Raw genomic sequence first — 12,111 nt, 5'->3', positions numbered from 1 at the left:
CCTGCCGTCTGGGAGCTGCCATCCCCACACATGGGTTGTGACATGCTGTCCCATTCCTTTCTGAGATTCATGGCCTTATACAGACACCATCCCATTCTTACTTCTACCCTGCACTGGAAACCCAGCCCTGTCACCCTCATTCTGCCTGAGACAGAGGCCCAATCAACCCCCGGCACCGCTGAAGACTCAGTCAACAGGTCAGCTTCCCAACAGCTCTGAGAACCACACTTTCTTTATCAGACAGCCTGGAGCTAAGACCACAATCCAGCCAATTCATCTCAAGGCACAGAAACCAGAGATACAGTTGTCCCTCAGAATCCAGTGAGGACTGTTCAAGGATGGCCATGGACACCAAAATCCAAGGATGCTGAAGTCCCTTACATAAAAATGGCATAATATTTGCATATAACCTATACATATCCTCCTATATACTTGAAATCATCTCTAGATGACTTGCAATACATAATACAAGCAGACAGACCTTAGAGGTTCAATTTTAGAAGACTGGAATTGCAGGCTCAATTCCAGATAACTGTAATAAAGCAAGTCACACATATTTTGTGATTTCCCAGTATACACAGCTATGTTTTTAATGTGAAGTAAAAGTGTTAGTTGCTCAGTCATGTACAACTGTTTGTGACCCCATGGACTGTAGCCCACCAGGCTCCTCCATCCATGGGATTCTCCAGGCAAGAACACTTGGGCAGGTTGCCATTTCCTTCTCCAGGAATCTTCCCAACCCAGGGATCAAACCTGTCATCCACATTGTAAGCAGATTCTTTACCATCTGAGCCACCAGTTCACTGAGTGTGCAATAGCATTATATCTTTCAAAAGCAATGTACATACCTTAATTTAGAAATATCTTACTGCTATAAAATGCTAACCATCATCTGAGCCTTCAGTGAGTCGTGATCTCTTTGCCATAGTGCCATCAAAGATCACTGATCACAGACCACCACAACAAATGTATTAACAATGAAAAAGTTTGAACTTTAACAAGAACCATCAAAATGTGACCGAGTCAAAAAGGGAGCAAATGTCATTGGGAAGATGGGACCTAAAGACTTGCTTAACTTAAGGTCGCCACAGACATGCAATAAAAACACAATATCTGAAAAGCACAATAAGGCCTAATGAAAATGCTATGTAAATAGCTATGACTACAATGTATATGGTAGACAAAGAGTTTCAGCATGTAGAAAATGCAAGTTTTACTTTTTGGAACTTGCCGGAATGTTTTTTCAAATATTTTTGATCTGCAAAGGCAAACTCCACGAATACAGAGCACCAGCTACAGAATATCACCCTGTGTTTCTGTAGAGGTAAACTCCAGCACCGTTCTGCCTAAAGTTCTCCTCCCCCAGGTACCAAGATGCTGTCATAGTTCTCCACCGCAAAGACTTCCCTCCCACGCCACTCTAGAGGTAATGGTGCCCCGACCTGCTCCCTGGCTCCTTGCCCTTCTCAATTTTGTTTTTCTTTTCTTTTTTTTTTTTTGCCTCATCAGGTGGCTTGTGGGCTCTTAGTTCCCAGACCAGGAATTGAACCCAGGCCCTCAGCAGTGAGCACAGAGTCCTAAACACTGGACTGCCAGGGAATTCCCTCAATTTTATTTTGTAGCACTTATTGCTACTTGACAATAAGTTTGTCTATCACCTCTCCTTTCCAAAATGTAACCTTCCTGAGGGCAGGGACTTGGCTTGGTTTGCCTCTGTGTGCTCAGACTCTCAACAGTACCTGAAGCATAAAAGCAGAACAAACACGTATGCAGAATGCTCAGGATCCCAGGAAAATAGGACTAAAGGTCAAAGAGGGTTGAGAACAAAAAACTGATACTATTAACGTTAACTAAGAATGCATTTTCCCCACCCACACGCCCACACCCACTTCATGCCCTAACAGGGTGATTTCATGGCACTACTTTTATCCACTCTGACATTTAGACTGTTCTAAAGAGCTGAAAAATCAGTGACTACAGGGGCATATTAATAATAGCTGAATATGTCAGTTTGTGCCAGAAAAGAACCCAGTGCAAACACAGTACCTTCTCGTGCCCGCTTCAGTATTTACAACAGACACAAATCATCTCGGAATTCAGGGTGCAGTGGGAATTACATTAAAGCCTTTAGAGGCCATGGGTGTTATTTTAAGTAAAAAATTAGTGCTTTCTACTGTATACGAAATAGATTAATAAGGACCTCCCATATAGCAAGCACCGAAAACTCTACTCAATACTCTGTAATGGCCTATATGGGAGAAGAATCTTAAAAAGAGTAGATATATTTGTGTATGTATAACTGATTGACTTTGGTGTACACTTGAAATTAATACCATATTGTAAATTAACTATACACCAATAAAAAATTTTAATAAAAATAGGTTTTAAAAATAAACAACATTTGGTTGTACAACTTGGGGTAAAAACAATCAGCGCTTTGCTCCTCCTTTTCTTTTTTTTTTTTTTTTGCTCCTCCTTTTCCTACTACAATCCTACCAGCTAAAAATCCTGACCAGCAACTGGCCTGGTGACAGCAACATCTAGGAAGCTGGCAGGCAGTTCAGAGTGACTGGTTCAGACAGTATGGTACTGGCACAAAGACAGAAATATAGATCAATGGAACAAAATAGAAAGCCCAGAGATAAATCCACGCACATAAGGACACCTTATCTTTGACAAAGGAGGCAAGAATATACAATGGATTAAAGACAATCTCTTTAACAAGTGGTGCTGGGAAATCTGGTCAACCACTTGTAAAAGAATGAAACTAGAACACTTTCTAACACCATACACAAAAATAAACTCAAAATGGATTAAAGATCTAAACGTAAGACCAGAAACTATAAAACTCCTAGAGGAGAATATAGGCAAAACACTCTCTGACATACATCACAGCAGGATCCTCTATGACCCACCTCCCAGAATATTGGAAATAAAAGCAAAAATAAACAAATGGGACCTAATTAACCTTAAAAGCTTCTGCACATCAAAGGAAACTATTAGCAAGGTGAAAAGACAGCCTTCAGAATGGGAGAAGATAATAGCAAATGAAGCAACTGACAAACAACTAATCTCAAAAATATACAAGCAACTCCTACAGCTCAACTCCAGAAAAATAAATGACCCAATCAAAAAATGGGCCAAAGAACTAAATAGACATTTCTCCAAAGAAGACATACAGATGGCTAACACACACATGAAAAGATGCTCAACATCACTCATTATCAGAGAAATGCAAATCAAAACCACTATGAGGTACCATTTCACACCAGTCAGAATGGCTGCGATCCAAAAGTCTACAAGTAAGAAATGCTGGAGAGGGTGTGGAGAAAAGGGAACCCTCTTACACTGTTGGTGGGAATGCAAACTAGTACAACCACTATGAGAACAGTGTGGAGATTTCTTAAAAAACTGGAAATAGAACTGCCTTATGATCCAGCAATCCCACTGCTGGGCATACACACTGAGGAAACCAGAAGGGAAAGAGACACGTGTACCCCAATGTTCATCGCAGCACTGTTTATAATAGCCAGGACATGGAAGCAACCTAGATGTCCATCAGCAGATGAATGGATAAGCAAGCTGTGGTACATATACACAATGGAGTATTATTCAGCCATTAAAAAGAATACATTTGAATCAGTTCTAATGAGGTGGATGAAACTGGAGCCTATTATACAGAGTGAAGTAAGCCAGAAAGAAAAACACCAATACAGTATACTAATGCATATATATGGAATTTTAAAAGATGGTAGCAATAACCCTGTGTACGAGACAGCAAAAGAGACACTGATGTATAGAACAGTCTTATGGACTCTGTGAGAGAGGGAGAGGGTGGGAAGATTTGGGAGAATGGCATTGAAACATGTAAAATATCATGTATGAAACGAGTTGCCAGTCCAGGTTCGATGCACGATACTGGATGCTTGGGGCTGGTGCACTGGGACGACCCAGAGGGATGGAATGAGGAGGGAGGAGGGAGGAGGGTTCAGGATGGGGAACACATGTATACCTGTGACGGATTCATTTTGATATTTGGCAAAACTAATACAGTTATGTAAAGTTTAAAAATAAAATAAAATTAAAAAAAAATAAAATAAAAAATAAACAACATTTGGTTGTACAACTTGGGGTAAAAACAATCAGCGCTTTGCTCCTCCTTTTCTTTTTTTTTTTTTTTTTTTGCTCCTCCTTTTCCTACTACAATCCTACCAGCTAAAAATCCTGACCAGCAACTGGCCTGGTGACAGCAACATCTAGGAAGCTGGCAGGCAGTTCAGAGTGTCTGGTTCTACCCTGACCTGACTCCAGCCCTCAGCCGCCACGTGATCCTGGGCAAGGTGCCGCACCTGCTTCCTCATCTGTGAATCAGGGGGCAATCACAGGGTCTATATCACAAGGCTGATATGAGAATCAAAGGACTGAGTAACAGGTATACAGCCTAGACCAGTACCAGGCACAGGGTAAAGGTCAATTCTCTTAGCTGTCATGTTCAGGAGTATTACCACCACAGCTGAACTCACTCATACACTGACGTGTGCGTGCCCAGTCACTCAGTCCCATCTGACTCTGCAACCCCCAGGACTGCAGCCTGCCAGGCTCCTCCGTCCATGGGATTCTCCAGGCAAGAATACTGCAGTGGGTTGCCACTTCCTCCTCCAGCTTATATGCTTACCCTTTAACATAATTCTAGGAAGTACTCATTCTCAAGAACACAGAAAAAATAGACTGTCTTTTTTTTAAGGCCTGAAAAAACTGGTGACAGTATAGTGTATCACAATCCAGTGGGGATTCTGCTGTAAATCTCTGCTGAGTGAATGAATGTCAGGAGACAAATGCAAGTGTTTAAGAAATGTTGGTAAATACTATTCAACGCCCTCAGAACTCACGTGAAGTAAGATCATGCACACAATGCGCTCAGCACAGCACTGGGCACGTGGAGAGCACTCCACGGAGGGGAGCTATTACTGCTCCTGTTGGGACAGTGTATTTCAAGGCAAAGTGGGACTTTAAAGTCTCGCAGGCTCAAGTTCTCTTCCTCTGCACACAGCCTAGAAACCCACCGAATGAGGCAAGTTCCAACACTGGCCTGCTATCCCCCTGCCTCTCCATAAGCTGCTGTTGTTTTTGTTGTTTTTTTTAAGAAAAGACATTTTTGGCTGCACTGGCTCTCTGTTGCTGCACATGAGCTTTCTCTAGCTGGCGTAAGGAGGGGCCACTCTCTAGTTGCAGCATGTGGGTTTCTCACTGCAGTGGTTTCTCTTGTTGCAGCATGCAGGGTCTAGGGTATGCAAGCTCAGGAGTTGTGGCGTGGGCTCAGCAGTTGCAGCTCAAAGGCTTAGATGCCCCGAGACACGTGGGATCTTAGTTCCCAGACCAGGGATCAAAGCCACGTGTCCTGCATTAGCAGATGGATTCTTAACCACCAAACCGCCAGGGAAGTCCTTCCATAAGTTTCCTGCTTTTGTCTTCTTGATATGTTAAGATGATTCTTCATGAGACTTGATTTCAATGCAACTGCTCCAGGGCTAAGAAAAATCTAGGAAGTGTTGATACAGTTCAAAGCACCTTTTTACAGATGAAGACACAGAGCGTTGGTCAAGAGGTTCAGAAATTTGTCCAAGATCTCCCCATGAGTGACACCACTGGGGTACTAGAAATCCAGGCTCTCCAAACCTCACCCAGGCTTCTTTCCATTACCAGGTTCTACTCATCCATAGATAAATGCACCAAAACCTCCACCAGAGCCAGCTTCTACACCCAGATTTCCCCCCATCTAAAGACGGATGTGTTCATGAACACCCCACCACTCACCATGATCTCCCTCTGCTCTTCCAGATTCTTCAAAAAATTAGAAAATTCACGCAAGGAAGCATCTGTAAGGAGAAAGGCATCATTATTTTGTGGCCAAAGCAAAGGAAAGCCAACGAAAACCTCGTCTTTACATACCTATGCAGCGTTCATCGTCAGTCTCTGCATCACCGATAAACTCAAATTTGAAGTCTCTTAGGGAGTGCGCAAACTTCCGCTGGGCTGCCGAGAGACCTGGAAAGACAGATGCAGTGACCATGGGCATTCTTGCTTCCAGTCAAAGTTTAGCATGAACTGATTCCTCCTCAGATGGCAGAGCTGTGGAGCTGTCCTCCACATGAGCTGTGACGAGACACAACCCAGCTCCTCAGCCAAGGGGCCCGGCATCCCACTTGGGCACTCCCTGGGAGTTTGTCTGCTATGTTCTAGGATGGAGCAGTTGCTAGAGAAATATTTATATTGCTCCCAAAAGCACTCTCCCGTTCTCTACTCACTCAGGTCAGATCGTGGGCCAAGTCAAGTTCCAGCCGTCATTAGGGGCACACTGTACCTGAGAGCACCTCCCGAGGCTTGGGGATATCCAACTAGGCGCCGAGATTTCAAATACAGACATGTCAAAGCCCAGTCAGCCCACCAGATGCCCTGAACCGATGCTCCAGCTCTGGCTGGAGAAACCCAGAGGATTCAAAGAGCTTTCAAAGCAAACAGCAGCAGCCAGGTAAGCCAAAGGCCAAGCTTAAATGGCAGAAAGAATTCATTCTCCAAAGACCTATAGGGCCTCATCTATTTTTTCTTTTTAAATTGGTGATTCATAGAAAATAGTGGAAAATTCTTCTTCTGTAACAGGCTAACAATTTGGCTCAGAGGTTAAAGAGTCTGCCTGCAATGCGGGAGACCTGGTTTCAATCCCTGGGTCAGGAAGATCCCCTGGAGAAGGAAATGGCAACCCACTCCAGTATTCTTGCCTGGAGAATCCCATGGACGGAGGAGCCTGGAGGGCTACAGTCCATGGGGTCGCAAAGAGTCGGACACGACTGAGCAACTTCACTTTCACTCACTTTCAACAGTTATGTTACAGGCCACACACGATACTACAGGATACATATTTCTTTAAACCTCTCTCAATGCTCTAAAGAGAGAAATAAAGGTTATCCCCATTTTACCATGGAGATGTTAGCACTAAGTCACACAGCTACTACAACAGCAAAGGTTTGAGTGCTTCCAAAGTCGTTTGTACAAAACCCATGCCCCTGCCAGGGTACAATCCTGTTTCTAAAGCACTTTAAAAGCTGCTGCTCCCTGATGCCTGAACCCTGTACGGCTCCTGGCTCACTACAATGAATACTGACAGATTGGGTTAAAGTAAAACTTCCTGTCAAGCAAACAGAAAAGTTGAAAAAGCAAAACACCAGTCCATAACTGTTGATCAGAGCGCTTACACAAAAAACAAATACGGACAAGAAATCGAAGCACTGGACGTGAACACTGAGGGCTGTTTTTAATAAGACGGTGTAAGATGGTAGCAGCAAAAAGCTTCTCTTTTTTAGTCACTGTATTACAGCTAACAAGCAAAGAGTGAAAGAAAAAAATTCTTATTTTTACACTGGGAAAAAAAACTTTTTAACGAACTCTTTACCTCCACTCATTAAGCACAATGGTTCCCCAATGCCCTCCTTGACAAGCTGCTGCTTCTCACTTCTTAAACTTCCTAAGAACCCTCCCCAGTTCTCCCAGCCACTCTCACAGTCTGGCTGTTTATTTTTTTTCTGGCGGCGCTGAGTCTTCACTGTGGCACATGGCCTTTCTCTAGCTGTGGCTCACGGGCTTAGGTGCCCCTTAGCATGTGGAATCTTCTCAGACCAGGGACAGAACCCGCGTCCCCTGCATTGGCAGGTGGATTCTTAACCACCGGACCACCAGGGAAGACCTCTTAATTTTTTCTTAACAGATTCTATTTTAGGGTGGTTTCAGGTTCACAGCAGATTGTGGAGAAGGTAGAAAGGTTTTCCCTAGAACCCCTGCCCTGATATGCATAGCTTCCCTCATTATCAACAACGTCCGCTATGACGGATTTGGAAACCTCATTCTTCCAAAGCTAAACCAGAAACGTTTTAGAAGGTGACACAGGATCGTAATTTCTTACCCCTGGAGTACAGGACAAAAGCACAACCATCATGTAAAACATGATGGGTGCAAGCATGGTCTCCTTCTCCACCCCTCCTTTGTAGGAGGCTTCTCTTTTCAATGGGACTCTTCAGTTCCTTTGGCAATAGGGAGTTTTACCCCACCCCCTGCATCTGGGCTGGTCTTGTGGCCAACAGAACGTGATGGAAGTGACACTGCTAATTCGGAGCCTCCAGCTTCAGAACTTCGCGCAGCCCTGCTCCACTCCACTGAAAGCCTCTGACCGCCATGTGATCAAGCCCCAGCTAGCCTCCTGAATGGTAACAGATGTGTGGCCCAGGCCCCCCACTTACTGCCCCATCGGTCAGACATCCCACCCATAGAAGCAGAGCTTCCCACCTTAAAGGAGGCAACCCAGACGAGATCACACTGCCCAATGGGCAGAGTCCAAACTGAAATAAAGACTGCTGCTTAGGCCACTAGACACGGGGTGATTTGTTACTAAGTAATAAATAGACTAATATAGAAAGGTTAATGAAATTTGACTATATTAAAATTTTAAAGACATTAAAGAGTAAAGAAAAAGCACACACCGCAAAGGTACAAACAGCAGCTATGAATCACTGAGGTAAGGCAGAAAGTCCCATAAAAAATTGGGCAAAACATTTGAATAGGCTCTTTGCAAAACAAAATGAAGGAAATCCAAATGGCCCAAAACCACATGAAAAGGTGCTCAAACTCATTAGTGATTATAAAACTGAAAAGAAAACCTCAACATACCTCAGTACACTCATCGGATTGGCAAAAATCAGTAAGTCTGGCAACCTCAAGAGTTGGTGTATGTGGAGCAACAAAAATTTTCACTTATTGCCAGCAAGGGTAAGAATGGGTATGTGCTGGTGGTGATTTAGTCGCTAAGTCCTATCCGACTCTTTGTGACCCCATGGACTGCAGCCCGCCAGGCTCCTCTGTCCATGGGATTTCCCAGGCAAGGATACTGGAGTGGGTTGCCATTTCCTTCTCCAGGGGATCTTCCTGACCCTGGGACAGAACACGCATCTCCTGTTTGGCAGGCAGATGCTTTATCACTGAGCCACCTGGGAAGCCCAAAAATTGATACAATCACCTTTCAAGTACTCTGGCATTATCTAATAAGTTCGATAAGAACCTAGAACCTAAAACTGTCCTTCCAGGCAAATTCCTAAGATAAACTTCAGCACACGTGCACTTACAGATGTGTACTTTCTACAACATACATTCACGCATCAACACTGATTAATCTCACAATGTGGAGAGAAGGAAGGAAGTCCCGAAAGAATCTACACAGTATGGCTGTTTCACATGAAGTTCAAAGCAAGCTCCACTAAACCCTATGTTTACGTTGCATACACAGGTCACAAAATTACAGAACAACTAAGAACAGTACGTGAATCATTCCCTCAAAAGTCACACTATCTTCACCACCTGGGACAAGGGCAGAGGACGCAACAGACGGCTACGAGGGGAGTCAAAGGTCATTTTAGTTCATAACCTAGTAGTGAGTCTGCGGATATTTGCTTTCTCATTCTCTTTAAAGCATATACCTGGTTCCCATATTTCTGTATTTCCACCAAAATTTCACAACTAAACAATAAAAGTATTTAAATCATAAAAATGTAAAGCCTAGGGACTTCCCTGGTAGTCCAGTGGTTAAGCTCTGCACTCCAACGGCAGGGGGGCACACGGGTTTGATCCCTGGTCAGGGAACTAATATGCCACATGCCAAGGGGCATGATAAATAAAATAATAAAGGTATATATCTTCTAAAGAAAATATAAACCCTGACTATCAAGGCCACTCCAGAGTTAATCCAGGCAAACATACGATTATTCCCTAGGATTGGCCATGCCGGCCTGTTCTTGGTTTACACAAGCCAAATCACTCCAGACTACCAGGCTTCAAACTGCTGTCCCATCCTGGAAGGGCTCCTTCCCCGCCCTCACCCCCGTCTGGCTGGCTCCTTCACAGAAACCTGCCCCTCGCACCACCCTCCCCAAAATCATCGCCCCTGTGCCCTATGCCCCGCTCTGTTCCACAGTGCGTGACCTTCACAGCGCTGCTCACCTGAAACTGCCCCATTTAGTCAGTATTTCCTCGGGGTTCTCTCCTCTCCCGCCTCAGCTTATCTGGCACCCTTGTGCTTCCCTCTATCCTTGAAACAGGGACCACACAGTTTTTGCTTTTTAGTTCATGCAGCTATTTCCAAATAGTGAGTGTGTGGGCTTATTATCATTTTTAATAACTTTATTGTATTCCATTTTGCTAATGTTTGCCAGTTCTCAACAGGGGCATGTAATTGGTTCCATTTGTGTGTTTATCTATGTAAATCTCTATGTACTTATTTATATATGCCATATATAAACAACATATAAATGTTTATATTATACATATAGAACCATGTTAGTCACTCGCTCGTGTCAGAGGCTCTTTATGACCCCATGGACTCTAGCCTGCCAGGCTCCTCTGTCCAAAGAATTCTCCAGGCAAGAACAGTTGAGTGGGTTGCCATTCCCTTCTCCAGGATATCTTCCCCACCCAGGGATTGAACCTGGTCTCCTGGATTGCAGGCAGATTCTTGACCATCTGAGCCACCAGAGAAGCCCACAGAACCATAAATGCTGGTATAAAATCTATTTTTCCCCTCTGGAGTCTCTTCCTTTATTTTATCCAAAACTACTATGTCAAAAAATACTTCAAGAATCATGCTTTCATAATGTCAGGGCAAGATACTCTCCAGAAAGCTATAATTTAAATGCATCCATTTCTCAATATTTATTTCAATTCCTAATCTCATTAGTTGAAACTATTTATAACAGCAGAATTGAACTGAATCATATTTGCACAGCTAATATGATACATTTCTTCCTATGTAAATACCATACTTTTCTCTCTTACCTCTGTGCTAGGTATTATAGTTACATCTATTTTTATTTTAGAATATAATCATTTTTCCCCTCCACTGACTTCTTTCTAGTGTTATTAAGAGTTCATTAAAAAAACTTCTTATTGCTTAAAAATTTCACCACTCTAAACTCCAGTTCCATTTAATCATCACAAATTTATCACCTTTTCTGTTATGTAGTACATTTTTTTAAATATTTATTTGTTTTTGGCTGCATGAGGTCTTAGTTGTGGCTCCCAGGCACTGCTGCCCTGAGGCATGTGGGGTCTTAGCTCCCCAACCATGTCCCCTGCACTGGAAGATGGATTCTTAACCACTGGAACACGAGGGAAGTCCCTATAGTGCATTTTAAATCCCTGGTGGCTCAGACAGTAAAGAATCCACCTGCAATGCGGAAGACCTGGGTTTGAACCTTTGCTTGCAAAGATCCCCTGGAGGAGGGCATGGCAACCCACTCCAGTATTCTTGCCTGGAGAATCCCCATGGAGAGAAGAGCCTGGTGGGCTACAGTCCATGAAGTTGCCAAGGGTGGACACAACTGAGTGACTAAGCACAGCACACTTTCCCATGTAGTTTATACTCTGAGAGATCTCTGCTGCCTTTTCAGACAAAATCATAAGACACTTTACTACATTTACACAGTTCATTAAAAAAGTACAAAGATGCTCTGTGCCAAAGATAAAGGTTTATCATAGCACATGAAACTCAACCAGTCTCAGTTACAATGGCTGGCAGTACTCCTCTGCTGGGGGAAGCTAATGAAGGGCCCACTAGGTGCGACTGCCTTTGTTGAGTGCCTACTCTGGGCTAATGGACTTACTAATAATATTTCACTTATTTCTTATAACCAGCCTGTAGGGTGAGTGTTGATGTTACCTTATGTTACAGATGGGTTAAGTAGGTTGAGAGAGAGATTCGTGACTTGATCAAGCTCACAGGCCTCTTTAGACTGCTCATATTATGTCCTGGAGGCAAAGGGTCAACTCCTTGGTCTCTCAAGCTTCTACTGATGTCTTCTCCATCACACTGTTCTGACTTTTCGGGAGATTTGACATGACTCCCAGGGCCTTTACACAGATCTCAACTAGTTCTCTTGAATGGCTCAAACTAAATGGATAATAAACTGTGGGAAATCCTGAAAGAGATGGGAATACCAGACCACCTGACCTGCCTCTTGAGAAACCTGTATGCAGGTCAGGAAGCAACAGTTAGAACTGGACATGGAACAACAGACT

The 12,111-nt window shown here is 43.6% G+C and overlaps 1 protein-coding gene across 8 annotated transcripts in view; it reads right to left on the bottom strand.

Annotated features, from left to right (window-relative positions):
* Nucleotides 1-12,111, bottom strand: part of ARHGAP10 (Rho GTPase activating protein 10) — a 385,067-nt gene that overhangs the window by 279,238 nt on the left and 93,718 nt on the right. For all 8 annotated transcript variants that reach the window (XM_045163178.1, XM_044930651.2, XM_044930650.2 and 5 more), the window contains exons 2-3: nt 5,950-6,045; nt 5,815-5,876 (exon numbers count right to left, since the gene is read on the bottom strand). In XM_045163178.1, coding sequence (XP_045019113.1) covers nt 5,815-5,876; nt 5,950-6,045 — 158 coding nt within the window. The remainder of the gene's footprint in view (nt 1-5,814; nt 5,877-5,949; nt 6,046-12,111) is intronic.

The sequence above is a fragment of the Bubalus bubalis genome, chromosome 17 (genome assembly GCF_019923935.1).
Source record: "Bubalus bubalis isolate 160015118507 breed Murrah chromosome 17, NDDB_SH_1, whole genome shotgun sequence".
In the NCBI taxonomy this organism is placed as follows: domain Eukaryota; kingdom Metazoa; phylum Chordata; class Mammalia; order Artiodactyla; family Bovidae; genus Bubalus; species Bubalus bubalis.
The sequence above is the reverse complement of the archived record's forward strand: the minus strand, read 5'-3'. Positions and strand labels throughout refer to the sequence as shown.